General features: G+C 50.3%; 1 protein-coding gene across 1 annotated transcript; it reads right to left on the reverse strand.

The window, feature by feature from the left end:
• Positions 1 to 1,319: 1,319 nt before the first annotated feature.
• Tacr2 (tachykinin receptor 2) lies at positions 1,320 to 14,527 on the reverse strand. Its single transcript, XM_004657883.2, has 5 exons — positions 14,136 to 14,527; positions 8,646 to 8,840; positions 7,569 to 7,722; positions 6,685 to 6,881; positions 1,320 to 1,536 (listed from the first exon to the last, which is right to left on the reverse strand). Exons 1-5 carry the CDS (start codon positions 14,525 to 14,527, stop codon positions 1,320 to 1,322), a joined length of 1,155 nt encoding a protein of 384 aa, XP_004657940.2.
• Between the last annotated feature and the right edge of the window lie 212 nt (positions 14,528 to 14,739).

The following is a 14,739-nucleotide window of genomic DNA, read 5'->3' on the forward strand; positions in this document are numbered from 1 at the left end:
GCCTGGCTCGGGCTCCAGGGCGCATGGGGTGCCAGGCAAGCAGAGTGGCTGCACGTCCCCTCCCCAGGCTTCCGTATGTCGTCCACTCTCTGACCTTTCTACCCACCCTGTAGCTCAGCAGATTGCTGTCATTTTGTCTAGTTCCCACGGCCCTTCGGTAGCTCCACATCAGTGTCTCCAGACACCCTGTGGTGGTCCCAGCCAAGACTCCCAAGTCTTGAGTGGCGTGACTACAGTCTGATTCAGTTTGGTGACATCAGTGTCCCTTTAAGGGGGGGGGTCACTGGTAGAACCAGCATTTGTGGTAACTCTAGGAATAAACACAGACAGCGTTGATCCTCAGGTGCGCTTTATAGGGCAGAGAGTGGGCGCAGTGGTCAGGGAGGGGGAGCTGTGGCTTTGAGGTGTGCTGGGCCAGGCCTATAGCATTGTGGATATCGGAGCACTTGGTGCGTCCCTGCCAGGCTCTTCCTGCAGAAGTGAGAGTTGGAGCTGAGTTCTTAGTTTGCGGGAGGCACTTGCGTACCACGGCTGCCATGGTAATGAACACCGTGGCTGCCGGCTGTTTGTTGAGCGTTTCATCGGAGTGTGGCCCACTAGTTGTTAGACACCTCCACTGATCCTGCCAGCAAGCAGGGAGTCAGGGCGGCTTACCCGGCGTCACCGAAAGGTTCCTCATGACAATCCGCCCCCGGCTACTCTAGGCTGTGTCTCAGTCCTTCGAGCCTCGGGTGGACCCAGCTGATGCGCTTTGCCCAGCAAGAACCTTCCTCCCTGCTGTCTTCAGCCTGTGTGCCCCGCCCACAGACGTGCTCAGTTAGGCTTGCCCGGTGTTTATCAACGTGTTTGCGAGCCACAAACCTTCATATGGAAATTTGGATTCCAGGATTTTCTTGGAAGCTCTGCCAACAGTGGTCTCCCGTCACCATGGTAGCAGTGCTCCGGAGCTGGGCAGCTGACCCCTTTCATCCTCTCTACAGCCTGATACCTTTTCCTGTCACCCTAACAGCAAGTCACTTGTCTTTACTCATTACGTCTGCAGTGTCTCCTGGATACTGGATCCAATTTTCCTCTTGTGTTGCGTTACGTTGAAGCTTGCAATGCCTGATGAGGTAAGTGCTGGCTCGCAGTCTTCTCTGACCCTTCCTGGATCCCCGCGGGAGCCCAAGGTCTGGGCTCTTCAGCCTTATTGCCTGTACTGTTCTAGGCACCGTCTTGTTTTCCCGTTGACGGAGCACAGGCCAGGCTTGCATCCAGATCTCTCCACTGACTGCTTTCTAAAGGATGCCAAGCCTGGCTCTACATATGGATTCAAGGCATCAGGGTCCAGCAGGCTCCCTCTCTTGGCAACCTCCAGCCTGCCCGTTGGTAGCCGCAGGCGGGGCCACGTCCCCAGTCATGAACAAAGTCTCTTTTGTGTGACACCTGTTAACCCTCATGGAGAGGGATGGAGTGTGCGTCAGCTCCAGCCTGTCCTCCTCCATCGGCGTGACCCAAGGGCAGCATCGGAAAGCCAGCCGGAAGCCAGAGCGAAACCTGGGGGGGGGGGTGTGTGGAGGGTTGCCCTGAGCAAGGGAAGTAGAGACAGAAGAACTGTCTGACTTGCAGAGCAGTCTTGCCTCACTCTGAAGAGCCTGCCATTGCTTTGGGGCTGTTGAGAGAGGCATGCTTTTAGTGCATTTGGTTTTTAAAAACAACCAGCAAGAGGTGGGAAGACAGCTATAAATCCAGGCCAGCCAAGGCTACATCGTGGAAACCTGTCCCAAAAGGCCCAAAAAAAGGAGGGGGGGAGGGTTGAGAGGTTAAAGCACTTTCTCGAGACTCCTACAGACCCAGGTTCGATTCACCAAAACCCATGAAAGTCTGATGCACGTGATCGTGATGGTGCATGCATCTGGCGTTGGTTGGCAGTGGCTAGAGGCCCCAGTGAGCCCACTTTTTTTTTTGTCTCTCTTTAAATGAATAAATATTTTTAAAAAGCCAAACAAGGGGTTGGAAAAATGGCTTAGTGGTTAAGGTGCTTGCCTGTGATGCCTAAGGACCCATGTTAAATCTCTCCATGTTCCACGTAAGCCAGAGGCACAAAGATGAGGCAAGTGCAAGGTCGCACATGCCCACTAGGTGGCACAAACATCTGGCATTCAACTGCAGTGGCTGAGACCCTGGTTTGCCAATTCACTCTCTCTCACACACACACATACTCTCTCTCTTCTCTCTCTCTGGGGGCAGGGGGAAGCCAAACAATAACCAAACAAAAATTCTGGGATGAAGCCCAGTTGGTAGAGTGATTGCAAAGCCTGGGTTTCATCCATGGCGCATGTGAACTGGACATGGTGGCATATACCTGTAATCAGGAGGTGGAGGCAGGAGGATACGTCAAGGTCATCCTTGGCTGCATACCAAGATGGAGGCCAGTCTGGGATATGAGACCCTGTTGGAAGAAAGGAAGGGAGGGGAAGAAGAGAGGGGGAGGAAGAGAGCCAGCCAAACCTAGGGTGGTTTCCTCTAGTTGTTAAAATTGTTGCTCAAGCCAAGTTGGACCCCTGTTACTACAGCAAAAAGAAATCAAGTATAATTACATAGAAGCAGCAAGCTTTCTAGTCTGGCTTCTAAAGTATCCAAAGCCAGGCATGGTGGCACATGCCTTTAATCCCAGCACTCGGGAGGCAGGGGTAGAAGGATCGTTGTGAGTTCGAGGCCAGCCTGAGACTACATAGTGAATTCCAGGTCAGCCTGGATTAGAGTGAGACCCTACCTTGAAAACAAAAAAAAAAAAGTATCCTGGACTGGAGAGATAGCTCAGCAGGTAAGACGCTTGCCTGCAAACCCTAACGACTGGGGTTTGATTCCCCAGTGCCCACATAAAACCAGATGACAGAATGGTGCACTCATCTGGAGTTCATTTGCAGTGGCAGGAGGCCCTGGTGTGCCCATACTCACTCTCTGTCTCTCAAATACATAAGGTAGTATTCAGAGAGGAATCCCTTAAAAAAGAATCAGGGCTCTGGTCATGTGGGTGGCGTGGGGCGCTCTCCCCAGGAACTGCTTGAAATGAACATTCACACACGAAGCCACCAAGTGTGTGTCCATTTGCTTAAAAAATAAGCAACTCTCAGGACTGGGAGATAGCTCCCTTGGCAAAGTGCTGGCAAGCATAAGGTCAATCCCCAGCACCCACTTTAAAAAGTGGTACATGCCCATGAAGCAGAGACAGGCTGATTGCTGGAGCGTGCTGGCCAGCGACTCGAGCCTCCTTGGTGAGGCCCTGGGTGAAAAAAAAGTGGACACCACCCAAAGAACAATATCTGAGCTTGTCCTCTTGTCTGCACACACGTGCAGACAAGAGTGCGCATGTAAGCGTGCACAAGCATAGGTGTGAGCAAAACAATGATAAATTGGGTTGGGGAAGAAGATGGTTCAGTGGTTACTTGCAAAGCTTGATGGCCCAGTTACAGTTTTTCAGAACCCACAGAAAACCAGACGCACAAAGTGGCACATGTGTCTGGAGTTCTTTTGCAAGAGGTCCTGGCATGTAACACCCCCCCCTCCAATAAATAAAAATATATTTTTTAAATGTTATCTGTCCTGAAACTACATAGTGAATTTCAGGTCAGCCTGGGCTAGAGTGAGACCCTAGCTGGAAAAAAAAAAAAAAAAAGTTATCTGGAGCCAGATGTGGTGGCACATGCCTTTAATAATCCCAGCACTCATGAGGGAGAGGTAAGAGGATTGCCATGAGTTCAAGGCCAGCCTAGGACTATGGAGTGAGTTCCAGGCCACCCTGGGCTAGAGCAAGACCCAACCTTGAAAAAAAAAAAAAACCAAAATATATATATAAAGTGAAAAGAGGGCTGGGGATGTAGCTTGAGTACAGCACTCTGGTACCATAAAAAATTAAAGAATGAACAACTTTATGGGAAGATGTCTCAGTGGTTAAAGGCACTTGCTTGGGAAGTCTGGCAGCCTGGGGTTCAACTCCAGCACCCACATAAAGTTACACTCAAAGGGTGGTGTATGTACCTGCATTTGTTGGCAACGACAAGAGACCTTGGTGTGCACCCACACACACTCCTGCAAATAAATGAATGAATAGAAGGGACTTTTTTTTTTTAAGCTAAGTGTGGTGGTGCACATCTTTAATCCCAGTACTCCAAAGGCAGAGTCTTAGGAGGATCACCATGAGTTCGAGGCCACCCTGAGACTACATAGTGAATTCCAGGTCAGCCTGGGCTACAGTGAGACCTCTACCTTGAAACAACAGCAAAAAAAAGTTTGTTTTTTTTTTTTGTTGGTGGAGGGAGGGAAGGGGAAGATTGGAGGTAGGGTTTCACTGTAGCCCAGGCTGACCTGGAATTCACTATGTAGCCTCAGGGTGGCCTCGAACTCATGGTGATCCTCCTACCTCTGCCTCCTGAGTGCTGATATTAAAGGTGTGAGCCACCACACCCAGCTCTAGCTTTTTAAAAAAATAATAATTAGCTCTTTCTACAGCAGTACTGGAGGTCCAAGTAGAGCTGATATTCATAGGAAGCAGACACTGTGAGTTCAAGGCCAGCCTGAGCTACATGAGACCCTGTCTCAAAAGCAAAGGCCAAAACAACAGATAAACCAACCGTGGATGACTTTCCTGTAGATGACACCTGTGGTGGTTTGAATCACATGTCCCCATAAAGTCATGTGTTTTGAATGCTGGGTCCCCAGCTGGTGGCAGTTTGGGAGGTGGAGCCTTGCTGGAGAAGGCGCGTCACTGGGGGGCGGGGAGGCGGTGGCTTTGAGGTTCACTACCTGTCAGCTTGCCGGCGCCAGCTCGGCTCACTCTCCTGCTGCTGCTTTCCACCTGCTGTGGCCGAGGTGACGCCCGGCCCCTGCTCATGCCAGGCTTAACCCTGCCACCATGGGGCTTCCCCTCCAGACTGTAAGCCAAAATATACCCTTTCCTCCCATCAGCTGCTTTTTTTTTTTTTTTTAAGGTGTTTGGGGGCTGGAGGGATGGCTTACCTGTTAAGGCGCTTGCCTGCAAAGCCAAAGGATCCAGGGTCGACTCCCCATGGACCCACATAAGCCAGATGCACAAGGGGACACATGCATCTGGAGTTTGTTTGCAGTGGCTAGAAGTCCTGGCATGCCCATTCTCACTCTCTCACTCTCTTCCTGACTCAGATAAATAAAAATTTTAAAAATTGTTTTTAAATTTGTTTTAATTTGCTTATTTGCAAGAGAGAGAGAAAGAGGCAGATAGAGAAAATGGGCACACCAGGACAGCTAGCCATCTTGTGCATCTGTTTTATGTGGGTACTGGGGAATCAAACCTGGATACTTAGGCTTCACAGGTAAGTGCCTTAACTGCTAAGCTATCTCTCTAGACCAAACAATTTAAAAAAAAAAAATTTTTTTTGAGGTAGGGTTTCACTCTAGCCCAGGCTGACATGGAGTTCACTATGTAATCTCTGGGTGGTCTCAAACACATGGCAGTCCTCCTACCTCTGCCTCCCTAGAGCTGGGATTAAAGGCGTGCACCACCACACCTGGCTCTGCTTTTATATTTATTTTTACTTTTTCATCTGTTGGTTTTTCAAGATAGGGTCTCACTCTGGCTCAGGCTGACCTGGAATTCACTATGGAGTCTCAGGGTGGCCTTGAACTCACAGTGATCCTCCTACCTCTGCCTCCTGAGTGCTGGGATTAAAGGCGTGTGCCGCCATACCTGGCTCTGCTTTTTTATTTTAATGTAAGTTTATTTTATTTATTTTTGTTTATTTATTTATTTGAGAACAACAGAGCCCATCAGCTGCTTTTGTCTGACACTTCTGTGCCAGCAATGACAAGGTAACTATAATACCTGAATTTGTCCTCTGGCCTTCACATGCACTCGTACACACACATACACCAACACCCTGCCACACACATAGTAACACAATAAAATAATAATATACCAGCTCAGAAGACAGCCCTCTCTCCTTGACTTTGCTCTTATTTTAATATTTTATTTTTTTCCTCCCCCCTCTAGCCCAGGCTTACCTGTAATTAATTCACTATGTAGTCTCAGGGCGGCTCCAAACTCACAGTGATCATCCTACCTCTGCCTCCTGAGCGCTGGGATTAAAGGTGTACGCCACCACACCCAGCTAAGATTTATTTAAATTTATTTATTAGAAACAGAGAGAGGGAGAGAGAGAATGGGCACACCAGGGCCTCTAGTCACTGCAAACAAACTCCAGATGCATGCGCCACCTTGTGCATCTATCTGGCTTATGTGGGTCCTAGGGAATCAAACTTGGCCTCTTTGGCTTTGCAGACAAGCACCTTAACCACTAAGCCATTTCTCCAACCCCAACCTTGTTCTTTCTTCCTCTCATTCTATACTCCCTCCAGCTCTGTGACCCTGCTTTTCTGCCTTCCTCCTTGCCCTTGACTTAGACCTCAGAAGAGATGGGTGGACAGAGAGGTGGTAGGAACAGCATCCCAGGGATCGGACAAGGCTTGGGGGGTTAGCAGACAGAGCTCAATCTAGTCCCGGGCCATGTGCTCTGGGGTCACTTGAGGACACCATTTCCTACATGGGGTAGGGGACAGCTCCCCCAGGCTTGGGCAAGAGTGAAGGTGGAGATCCTGCTGCGCACAGTCCCATGGAGGCCTGAGGGTGGGCGGCGGGGGTGGGGACTCACCTGCGGTTGGGGGGCTCACCTGCGGTTGAGGCAGCAGTAGATGATGGGGTTGTACATGGTGGAGCTCATGGCCAGCCAGAAGAGCGCCAGGTAGACCTGCTGGATGAACGTGTGGTAGTAGATGTCCTCCTGGAAGCTGCCCAGGATGAAGTAGAGGTGGTAGGGCAGCCAGCACACAGCAAATGTCACCACCACCAGCACCATGGTCTTCACAAACTGGTCCGGGATAGTTTCAGGTCAGTCCTCGGCCCCTATTGTCCCAGGCTTTAGCTCCCCCGGGACTAGCTTGGGGTGCCCTCACTAACCTCTCACGCCTCGTGTTCCTGAGCCCTTCACTTCAGGGTCCTTTTTTTTTGTTTTGTTTTGTTTTTGGTTTTTCAAGGTAGGGTCTCACTCTAGCCCAGACTGATCTGGAATTCACTATGTAGTCCCAGGGTGGCTTCAAACTCACCACAATTCTCTGACCTCTGCGTCCTGAATGCTGGGATTAAAGACATGTGCCACCGCGCCCGGCCGGGAACCACTCAATTAAAACGACTGCTCTGACTCGGAAGACAGAGGTAGGAGGATCACTGTGAGTTCGAGGCTACCCTGGGACTACATAGTAAATTCCAGGTCAGCCTGGGCTGGAGCGAGGCCCTCTCTCAAAAAAAAAAAAAAAGAAGAAAGAAAGAAAGAAAAGAAAAAAAACATTCTAGAAAGTTTATTTCTTTAACGTTATATTAACTTAGTATCTACCCAAAGACCAAGGCGTATGCATCTGGTGGAGAGGAAGTTCAGACTCAGGCTGGGCACAAGGGCCCGTTTATTCTGCACTGCTGGGCGCCCTCTAGCGGGTGGCCTTTAGAAGCGATTCTCCAGGGTAGGCCTGCTCAACCCCGCGCCCTCGCCCCCACATCCTACCTTCTTCTTGGCCTGCAGGTGGCGCAGGTTGGCACCGTGCGCCTGATGTCCTGGCACCGCGCGCCTCCACAGTGTAAGGCCGATGATGCTGTAGGCGAGGAACATCACCACCAGGGGCAGGAAGTAGATGAGCACAATGACCACAAGGTGATACCTGGAGAGACACGGAGGTCTGCGCTGCAGGTGGCCAGGTCCACTCGAAAGCTCCCAAGAGCTGTATCCGTGGACCCCTCGCCCTCCCCCACTCCACTGTGCAACTCCACCCTGGGGTTTGGTTTAAAGAAAACTAAAGGCAGCATTGGCTAGGGTATGTACCAAAAAGGGGCTTCCCCTGCAAAAGGTCGCCAGCATGAGCCCCATCCTTCCATGTGACAAAAAAAGGAAATAGTAACAATAACAAAAAAAGGAGAAAAGCTAACCAAATCTTATGTTCCTTTAAAATGTAAAACAGAGGCTGGGAAAATGGCTTAGCGGTTAAGGTATCTGCCTGCGAAGCCTAAGGACCCCAGTTCGATTCCCCAGGACCCACGTGAGCCAGATGCACAAGGACGCGCATGCATCTGGAGTTCATCTGCAGTGGCTGGAGGCCCCTGCGTGCCCATTCTTTCTTTCTCTCTGCCTTTTCCTCTCTCTCACATAAATTAAAAAAAAAAAAAAAGTAAAACAGGGCTAGAGAGATAGCTCGGCAGTTAAGGTGCATGCCTGCAAAGCCTAATGACCCGAGTTCGATTCCCCAGTACCCAAGTAAAGCCAGATGCACAAGGTGGCACATGCATTTGGAGTTCATCTGCAGTGGCTAGAGCCCTGGTGTGACCATACTTTTCTCTCTCTCTCTGTCTGTATCTCTCTGCTTGCAAATTAATAAATAAAATGCTATAGAATGTAAAACACTTTAAACCCAGTGCGGAGGCGCACGCATCATTTCAGCCCTGGGGGAGTGGAGGCAGGAGGATTAGACATTCAGTATCAACGCGCGCGCATCCGTACTTCCTGTCAGGCATGCACAGGACAACAGACACAAGCTGACCTACAAGCAGACATGCATGGCACTCCACCCTGGTCCCCGGGGGCCCTTACAGGAGGACCGTCTTGCTCCCGCTGTCATTGGGCCAGGCCACCACGCACTTGGTGGCTCCCTGGTCCACCGTGATGGTGGAGTGAAAGCACTGGGGGAAGGCGAGGGCCAGGGCTACGAGCCAGATGCCCGCGATCACCGCCTTGGTGCCCGCGGCTGACAGGCGTGGCTGGAAGGGGTGGACAATGGCCATGTACCTGTGGGCAGAGTGCAGTGGTGTGAGCGGTGGGCACCCTCACCATGGATCTGCCCCCTCTTCCTCCAGCTCCTCCACACACCAGTGCCATGCCCGCAGGTGGTCAAGTCATAAAACCAGACCTGCCAAGAGCCAGGGGGCCTGTGACTGTGCCACAGCCATAGCTCGCTAGTGCCTCAGAGCCTAGATGAACGCGCCGCCTCCCTCCAGGCACCGACAGACCCTCCGGCAGCCAGAGGTAGTGGACTGCCTGCCTGTGAGCCAACCTGGAGAGGGATGGAGTGTGCGGCATTAGCCTGAAGCTCAGGCCAGCATCAATCAGAGGGTCTATACCATGTGCCCCATGACAGCCCCCTTTGCATTCATCTCGGAGCTGGAACCTTCTGTATCCGTGGAGATGTTTAACACATGCAGTGTCCTGTTTGGTGACCACTCACCACCTGTGACCGGGAGCGCTGGGGGCATGGCTAAGACCGAGAAGCTGAACTTACTCATTTATTTTGTTTTCAAGGTAGGGTCTCACTCTCATCCAGGCTGACCTGGAATTCACTATGGAGTCTCAGGGTGGCCTCGAACTCACAGTGATCCTCCTACCTAAGCCTCCTGAGTGCTGGGATTAAAGACGTGCACCACCACGCCTGGCATTATGTATTTATTTGAGACAGGTTTCCATGTAGCTCAGACTAGTCTCAAATTTACTATGAAGTTGAAGATGACCTCGAATTTCTGCCTTTTCCCCTCAAATGCTAGGATAACAGGTATTTACCACCATATCCAGAGAATAAGACTTTTTTTTTTTTTTTTTGCTTTTGGAGATAGGGCCTTACTGTAGCCTGGGCTGAGCTGGTCCTCACTCTGTAGTTCTAGGCTGGCTTTGAACTCACAGTGATCCTCCTACCTCTACTTCCTGAGTGCTGAAATTACAGGTGTGTACTACCATGCCTGGCTGAGATTTTTTTTTTTAAATATTTTATTTAGGGCTGGAGGAAAGGCTTAGCTGTTAAGGTGCTTGCCTAAGGCCTCGGGTTCAATTCCCCAGTACCCACTTAAGCCAGATGCACAAGGTGGTACATGTGTTTGATTATTATTATTATTTTGGTTTTCGAGGTAGGGTCTTGCTCTAGACCAGGCTGACCTGGAATTCACTATGCAGTCTCAGGGTGGTATTGAACTCACAGTGATCCTCCAACCTCTGCCTCCCAAGTGCTAAGATTAAAGGCGTGCACCATCATGCCCAGCATTTTTTTTTAATTTTTTTACTTTATTTTTATTTATTTATTTGAGAGCGAGAGAGAATGGACATGCCAGAGCCTCTAGCCTCTGCAAACAAACTCCAGATGCATGCGCCCCCTTGTGCATATGGCTTATGTGGGTCCTGGGAAATCAAACTGAGGTCCTTTGGCTTTGCAGGCAAATGCCTTAACCACTAAGCCATCTCTCCAGCCCTATTTTTTTTTTCCATTTTTAGAGAGTGCATGAGAGAGAGAGAGAGAGAGAGAGAGAGAGAGAAAATTGGTGTGCCAGGGCCTCAGCCATTGCAATTAAACTCCAGATGCTTGCATAACCTGGTGGACACATGAGACATTGTGCTTGCTTCCCCTTTGTGTGTCTGGCTTATGTGGGATCTGGAGAGTCGAACATGTGTCCTTAGGCTTCGCAGGCAAGTTCTTTAACAGCTAATCCATCTCTCCAGCACCTTTAAAAATTTATTTTTTTTGTAATTTATTTTTATTTTTTTAGAGAGAGCACTGTGAGAGAGAGACACATAGATAGAGAGAGAGAATATATGTTACTCATTTATTTGCAAGCAGAGAGATACAGACATGGGGGGAGGGAGGAGCATGTATGGGCGCACCAAGGCCTGTAGCTATTGCAAACAAACTCCAGATGCATGCACCACCTTGTGCATCTGACTTATGTGAGTACAGAGGAATCATACTCAGGTCTTCAGGGCTGGAGGGATGTCCTAGCGGTGAAAGCACTTGCCTGCAAAGCCAAAGGACCCAGGTTTGATTCCTCAGGACCAATGTCAGCCAGATGCACAAGGGGCGCAAGCATCTGGAGTTTATTTGCAGTGGCTGGAGGCCCTGGTGCACCCATTCTCCATTTTCTCTCTCTTCCTCTTTCTCTGTCATATAAATATATAAATAAAAATAAAATATTTAAAGCCAGGCGTGGTGGTGCACGCTTTTAATCCTATCACTTGGGAGCCAGAAGTAGGAGGATTTCCATGAATTCAAGGCCACCATGAGACTCCATAGTGAATTCCAGGTCAGCCTGGGCTAGATGGAGACCCTACCTGGTAAAAGAAAGAAAAAAAAAAAAACCACATCAGGTCTTTAGACTTTACAGATAAAGTACCTTAACCTCTGAACTATCTCTCCAGCTATAAGATTTATTTAAAAATTATTTATTTGACAAAGAGAGAGAGAATGAGTGAGTATGGGCACACCAGGGCCTCTAGCCCCTGCAAACAAACTCCAGATGCATGCGCCACATCTGGCTTTACATAAGTACTGGGGAATCGAACCTAGGCCATCAGGCTTTGTAAGCAAGTGGCTTTAACCATTGGGCCATCTCTCTCGATCCAGAATAAGACCTTCTTTTTATGAGTGAGAGACAGAATTGGCATGCCAGGGCCTTCGCCACTGCAAGCAAACTCCAGACACACGCGCCACCTTGAGTACGTGTGCCACCTATGCACATGCCCCACCTAATGCGTCTGGCTTACATAGGTTCTGGGGAGTTGAACCTGGGTCCTTAGGCTTCGCAGGCAAGCGCTTTAACCACTAAGCCATCTTTCCAGGCCCCAGAATAAGACTTTTATGTGAATAAATTATACTGCAACCAGGCTTGGTGGCACATGCCTGTAATCCCATCACTAAGGAAATAGATACAGGAGGATCAGTACTTCAAGGCCAGCCTCAGCTACATAGTGAGTTCAAGGTCAGCCTGGGCTTTAGGAGACCTCGTCTCATAAAAACAAACAAAACATTTTTAAAAAATAGTATGTGGTGATCTGGGGAGATGGCTTAATGGTTAAGGTACTTGCCTGTGAAGCCTAAAGACTCATGTTTGATTCTCCAGATCCCACATAAGCCAGACAAACAAGGTGATGCAAGCATGCAAGGTTGCATATGCGCACAAGGTGGCACATGCGTCTGGAGTTTGGTTGCAGTGGGTGGAGGCCCTGGCATGCCAATTCTCTTGCTTTCTCTCACAAAAAGTGAAAAACGTTAAAAACCAAGTAATATATGGAATTACAAAGATCAGCGGTCATACTGAGACATAGTTATTAAATATCAAATTTTAAAAATTGTAAAATTGATTTGTGAGGTGAGGGGGCGGGGACAAAAGCCCTGGGATTTGGAATCGGGCTGGTGTGAATTTGAATCCTGTCTCCATTGCTTTAATAGGACAGGATCTTTAGCAAACAGTCTGAGCTCTTAGATCTTCCATCTCCACCTCCATGAGCCAATGCCAGCGGGTGGGGTATCTTGTAAGCGGCAGGTACTTGGGCTGTTGTGTGAAGGAAATTAATGTTTACGCAGGACCTCGAGTCTGGAGAGTGGAAATATTCCTGTTTATGCACTGCCTTTAAATTTTCCAGAAATGGCCTTGGTTCTGGACGATGTCTGGACCTCCCTGGCCATAAACCTGAGCTTGGGACAAGGCTGGGAAGGAAGAGCGGCTTTGAATTTTATGGGTCCCCTGTCCACGAGTAGGAAAGTTCATCTCCTAGCATCTTGCACATAAGATTGCACCCAAGGGAACATGGCCATCTGTCGTCTGCCTGGAATATTCATTCCTCAGTACCTCCCAGACTGATTCTACCAACTCCCTGCTCTTGTGCTCAGACCTCACCCTCATGCGAGACCCGCCCTGAGCCCGTAGGTCAGAGGTTTGGACTCCAGGCCCCTGGCTTTACCCCTGACTTCAAAGTCCTGCTTAGCTCTCAAGACTCAGTGTCTCATGGTGTAAAGTTAGAAGTGAAACCTACATGAACGATGTTCAAATTCTCTCCCCATCCCCTCTCCCCCTTTTTCTGTTTTTGAGACAGGGTCTCATATAGCCCAGGCTGACTTCAAACTTACTATCTAGCTGAGGACAACCCTGAACTTCTGATCTTCCTGTCTCTACCTCCCAAGTCCTGGGATTACAGGTGAATGCCGCCATGCTTGGTTTTATGTGATCCTGGGGATCGAACCCAGGGCTTCGTGCTAGGCAAGCACTCTACCAGCCGAGTGCCAAACTTTATTATTATTTTTTCTTTTTAGTTTTCTCAAGGTAGAGTCTCAGTAGCCCAGGCTGACCTGGAACTCACTTCTAGCAGAACTCCTCCTACGACCTCGTCCTCCCTAGAGCGGGGATTAAAGGTGTGGGCCACACACACATTTGTTTTTTTTTTTTCGTTTCAAAGTAGGGTCTCAGTCTAGCCCAGGCTGGCCTGGAATTCACTATATAGTCTCAAGGTAGCCCCGAACTCATGGTGATCCTCCTACCTCTGCCTCCCGAGTGCTGGGTTTAAAGGTCGTGTGCCACCATGCCTGGCTTCTTTTTTTTCCTAACCAAGTAAAAGATGTCCCAAATGATGTCACCAGAGAACTCCACAGCTCCGCAGCTGACGAGGAGCAGGGGAAGGCTGTGGGTGAAGCTCGCTGGGGGAGTCGAGGTGAGGCGGGGTGGGGGAGACTTTGAGGTTCACAGCCCTCCAACCACCCTGTCTGGGAAGATCTCAGGCGCCCGTCTTCCTCCGTCACACTTCCTGTGCCTTTCCCACCTTCATCCTGTCATCTGTGGGTCAGCCCAACTCCCCGAGGCACTGAACTCCCCTTCCAGCAAGTCCTGCCTGTCCCGATAAGCCAGCTGCTGCCCGCTGGACCCCTGCCCCAGCCCCTCTCCCCAGAAGACACAGTCTGCAGCCCCTTCAAGCAGAGTCGGGAAAACACCCCTGTCTGACTACATTAAAAAAAATCTCATGCAACGCCAACCATTTCCTTGTAGATCCAGAAAGCCAGTGCACCCCAGGATTCTCTGCCATCACCACCACCTACTCTTCCCTTACTGGCAGCTTCCCAGGGCAAAGTCACCCCCATGTCTGACCTCAACGCTCCCTGCTTGGGCCATCCAGATCCCTCCCTGTCCAGATCCGTAGCTTCTGGATCACGATGAGGTTTGGGAGACAAGTGCCGCCCCCTTCCCCCCTACCTTGCTGTGTGACTTGGGGCCCTGGCCAAGCGAGACCCCCCCCCCGCACCCTCCTTCCTTCCCCCCACCCCCCGGCCGCCCCTCTCGCCTGTCCGCAGCCACGGCGGTCATTGAGTAGATGCTGACAAACATGGCTGTGATGGGAAAGAGGTTCTGGAAGTAGCAGAAGGCGCGGCCGAAGTGCCAGATGTTGTGGCTGGCATAGACGAAGTTGAACGTGGCGTTGAAGGCGGCCATGCACAGGTCGGCCACAGCCAGGTTGATGACGAAGTAGTTGGTGACCGTCCGCATCCGTTCGTGGGCCAGGATGATCCAGACGACGGTGGCATTGCCCACCACAGCCACCAGCACCAGGGCCACGTAGGCTACGGTCCACAGTGCCAGCTGCCAGCCGGGCATGGAGAAGGCTGTGACGTTGGTGGTGTTGCTCTCAAAGCCAGACAAGATGCTGGTGTCAGTCCCGACAGGACAGTCCTCCATGGTGCTTTCTGGGCTCAAGCCGCAGGCCCTGGCTGGGCAGTTCCTTCTTGTTTGCTACAGGAGAGGAATCCTCTTCGATGTGCGAATACACGGCCGGGAAGAAGAGCCAAAGAGGAGCACGTGTAGCTTGGGGAACCACATCTATGGCTCAAGCAAAACTGAGAATGACTAGACAGCCTAGTGGCATCCCGGCCAGACCTCCCAAACGTCGC

Source organism: Jaculus jaculus, chromosome 18 (assembly GCF_020740685.1).
Source record: "Jaculus jaculus isolate mJacJac1 chromosome 18, mJacJac1.mat.Y.cur, whole genome shotgun sequence".
Classification (NCBI taxonomy): Eukaryota; Metazoa; Chordata; class Mammalia; order Rodentia; family Dipodidae; genus Jaculus; species Jaculus jaculus.

What these genes read in the sequence shown, in the direction of transcription:
- Tacr2 (XM_004657883.2), bottom strand. Translation starts at nt 14,527, where the DNA reads ATGGAGGACTGTCCTGTCGGGACTGACACCAGCATCTTGTCTGGCTTT. An exon ending in GGGAGCAAGACGGTCCTCCT is followed by an intron (nt 7,723 to 8,645) that starts GTAAGGGCCCCC and finishes GTGTCTCTCCAG; the next exon opens with GTATCACCTTGTGGTCATTG. An exon ending in ACCTGCAGGCCAAGAAGAAG is followed by an intron (nt 6,882 to 7,568) that starts GTAGGATGTGGG and finishes ATCCCGGACCAG; the next exon opens with TTTGTGAAGACCATGGTGCT.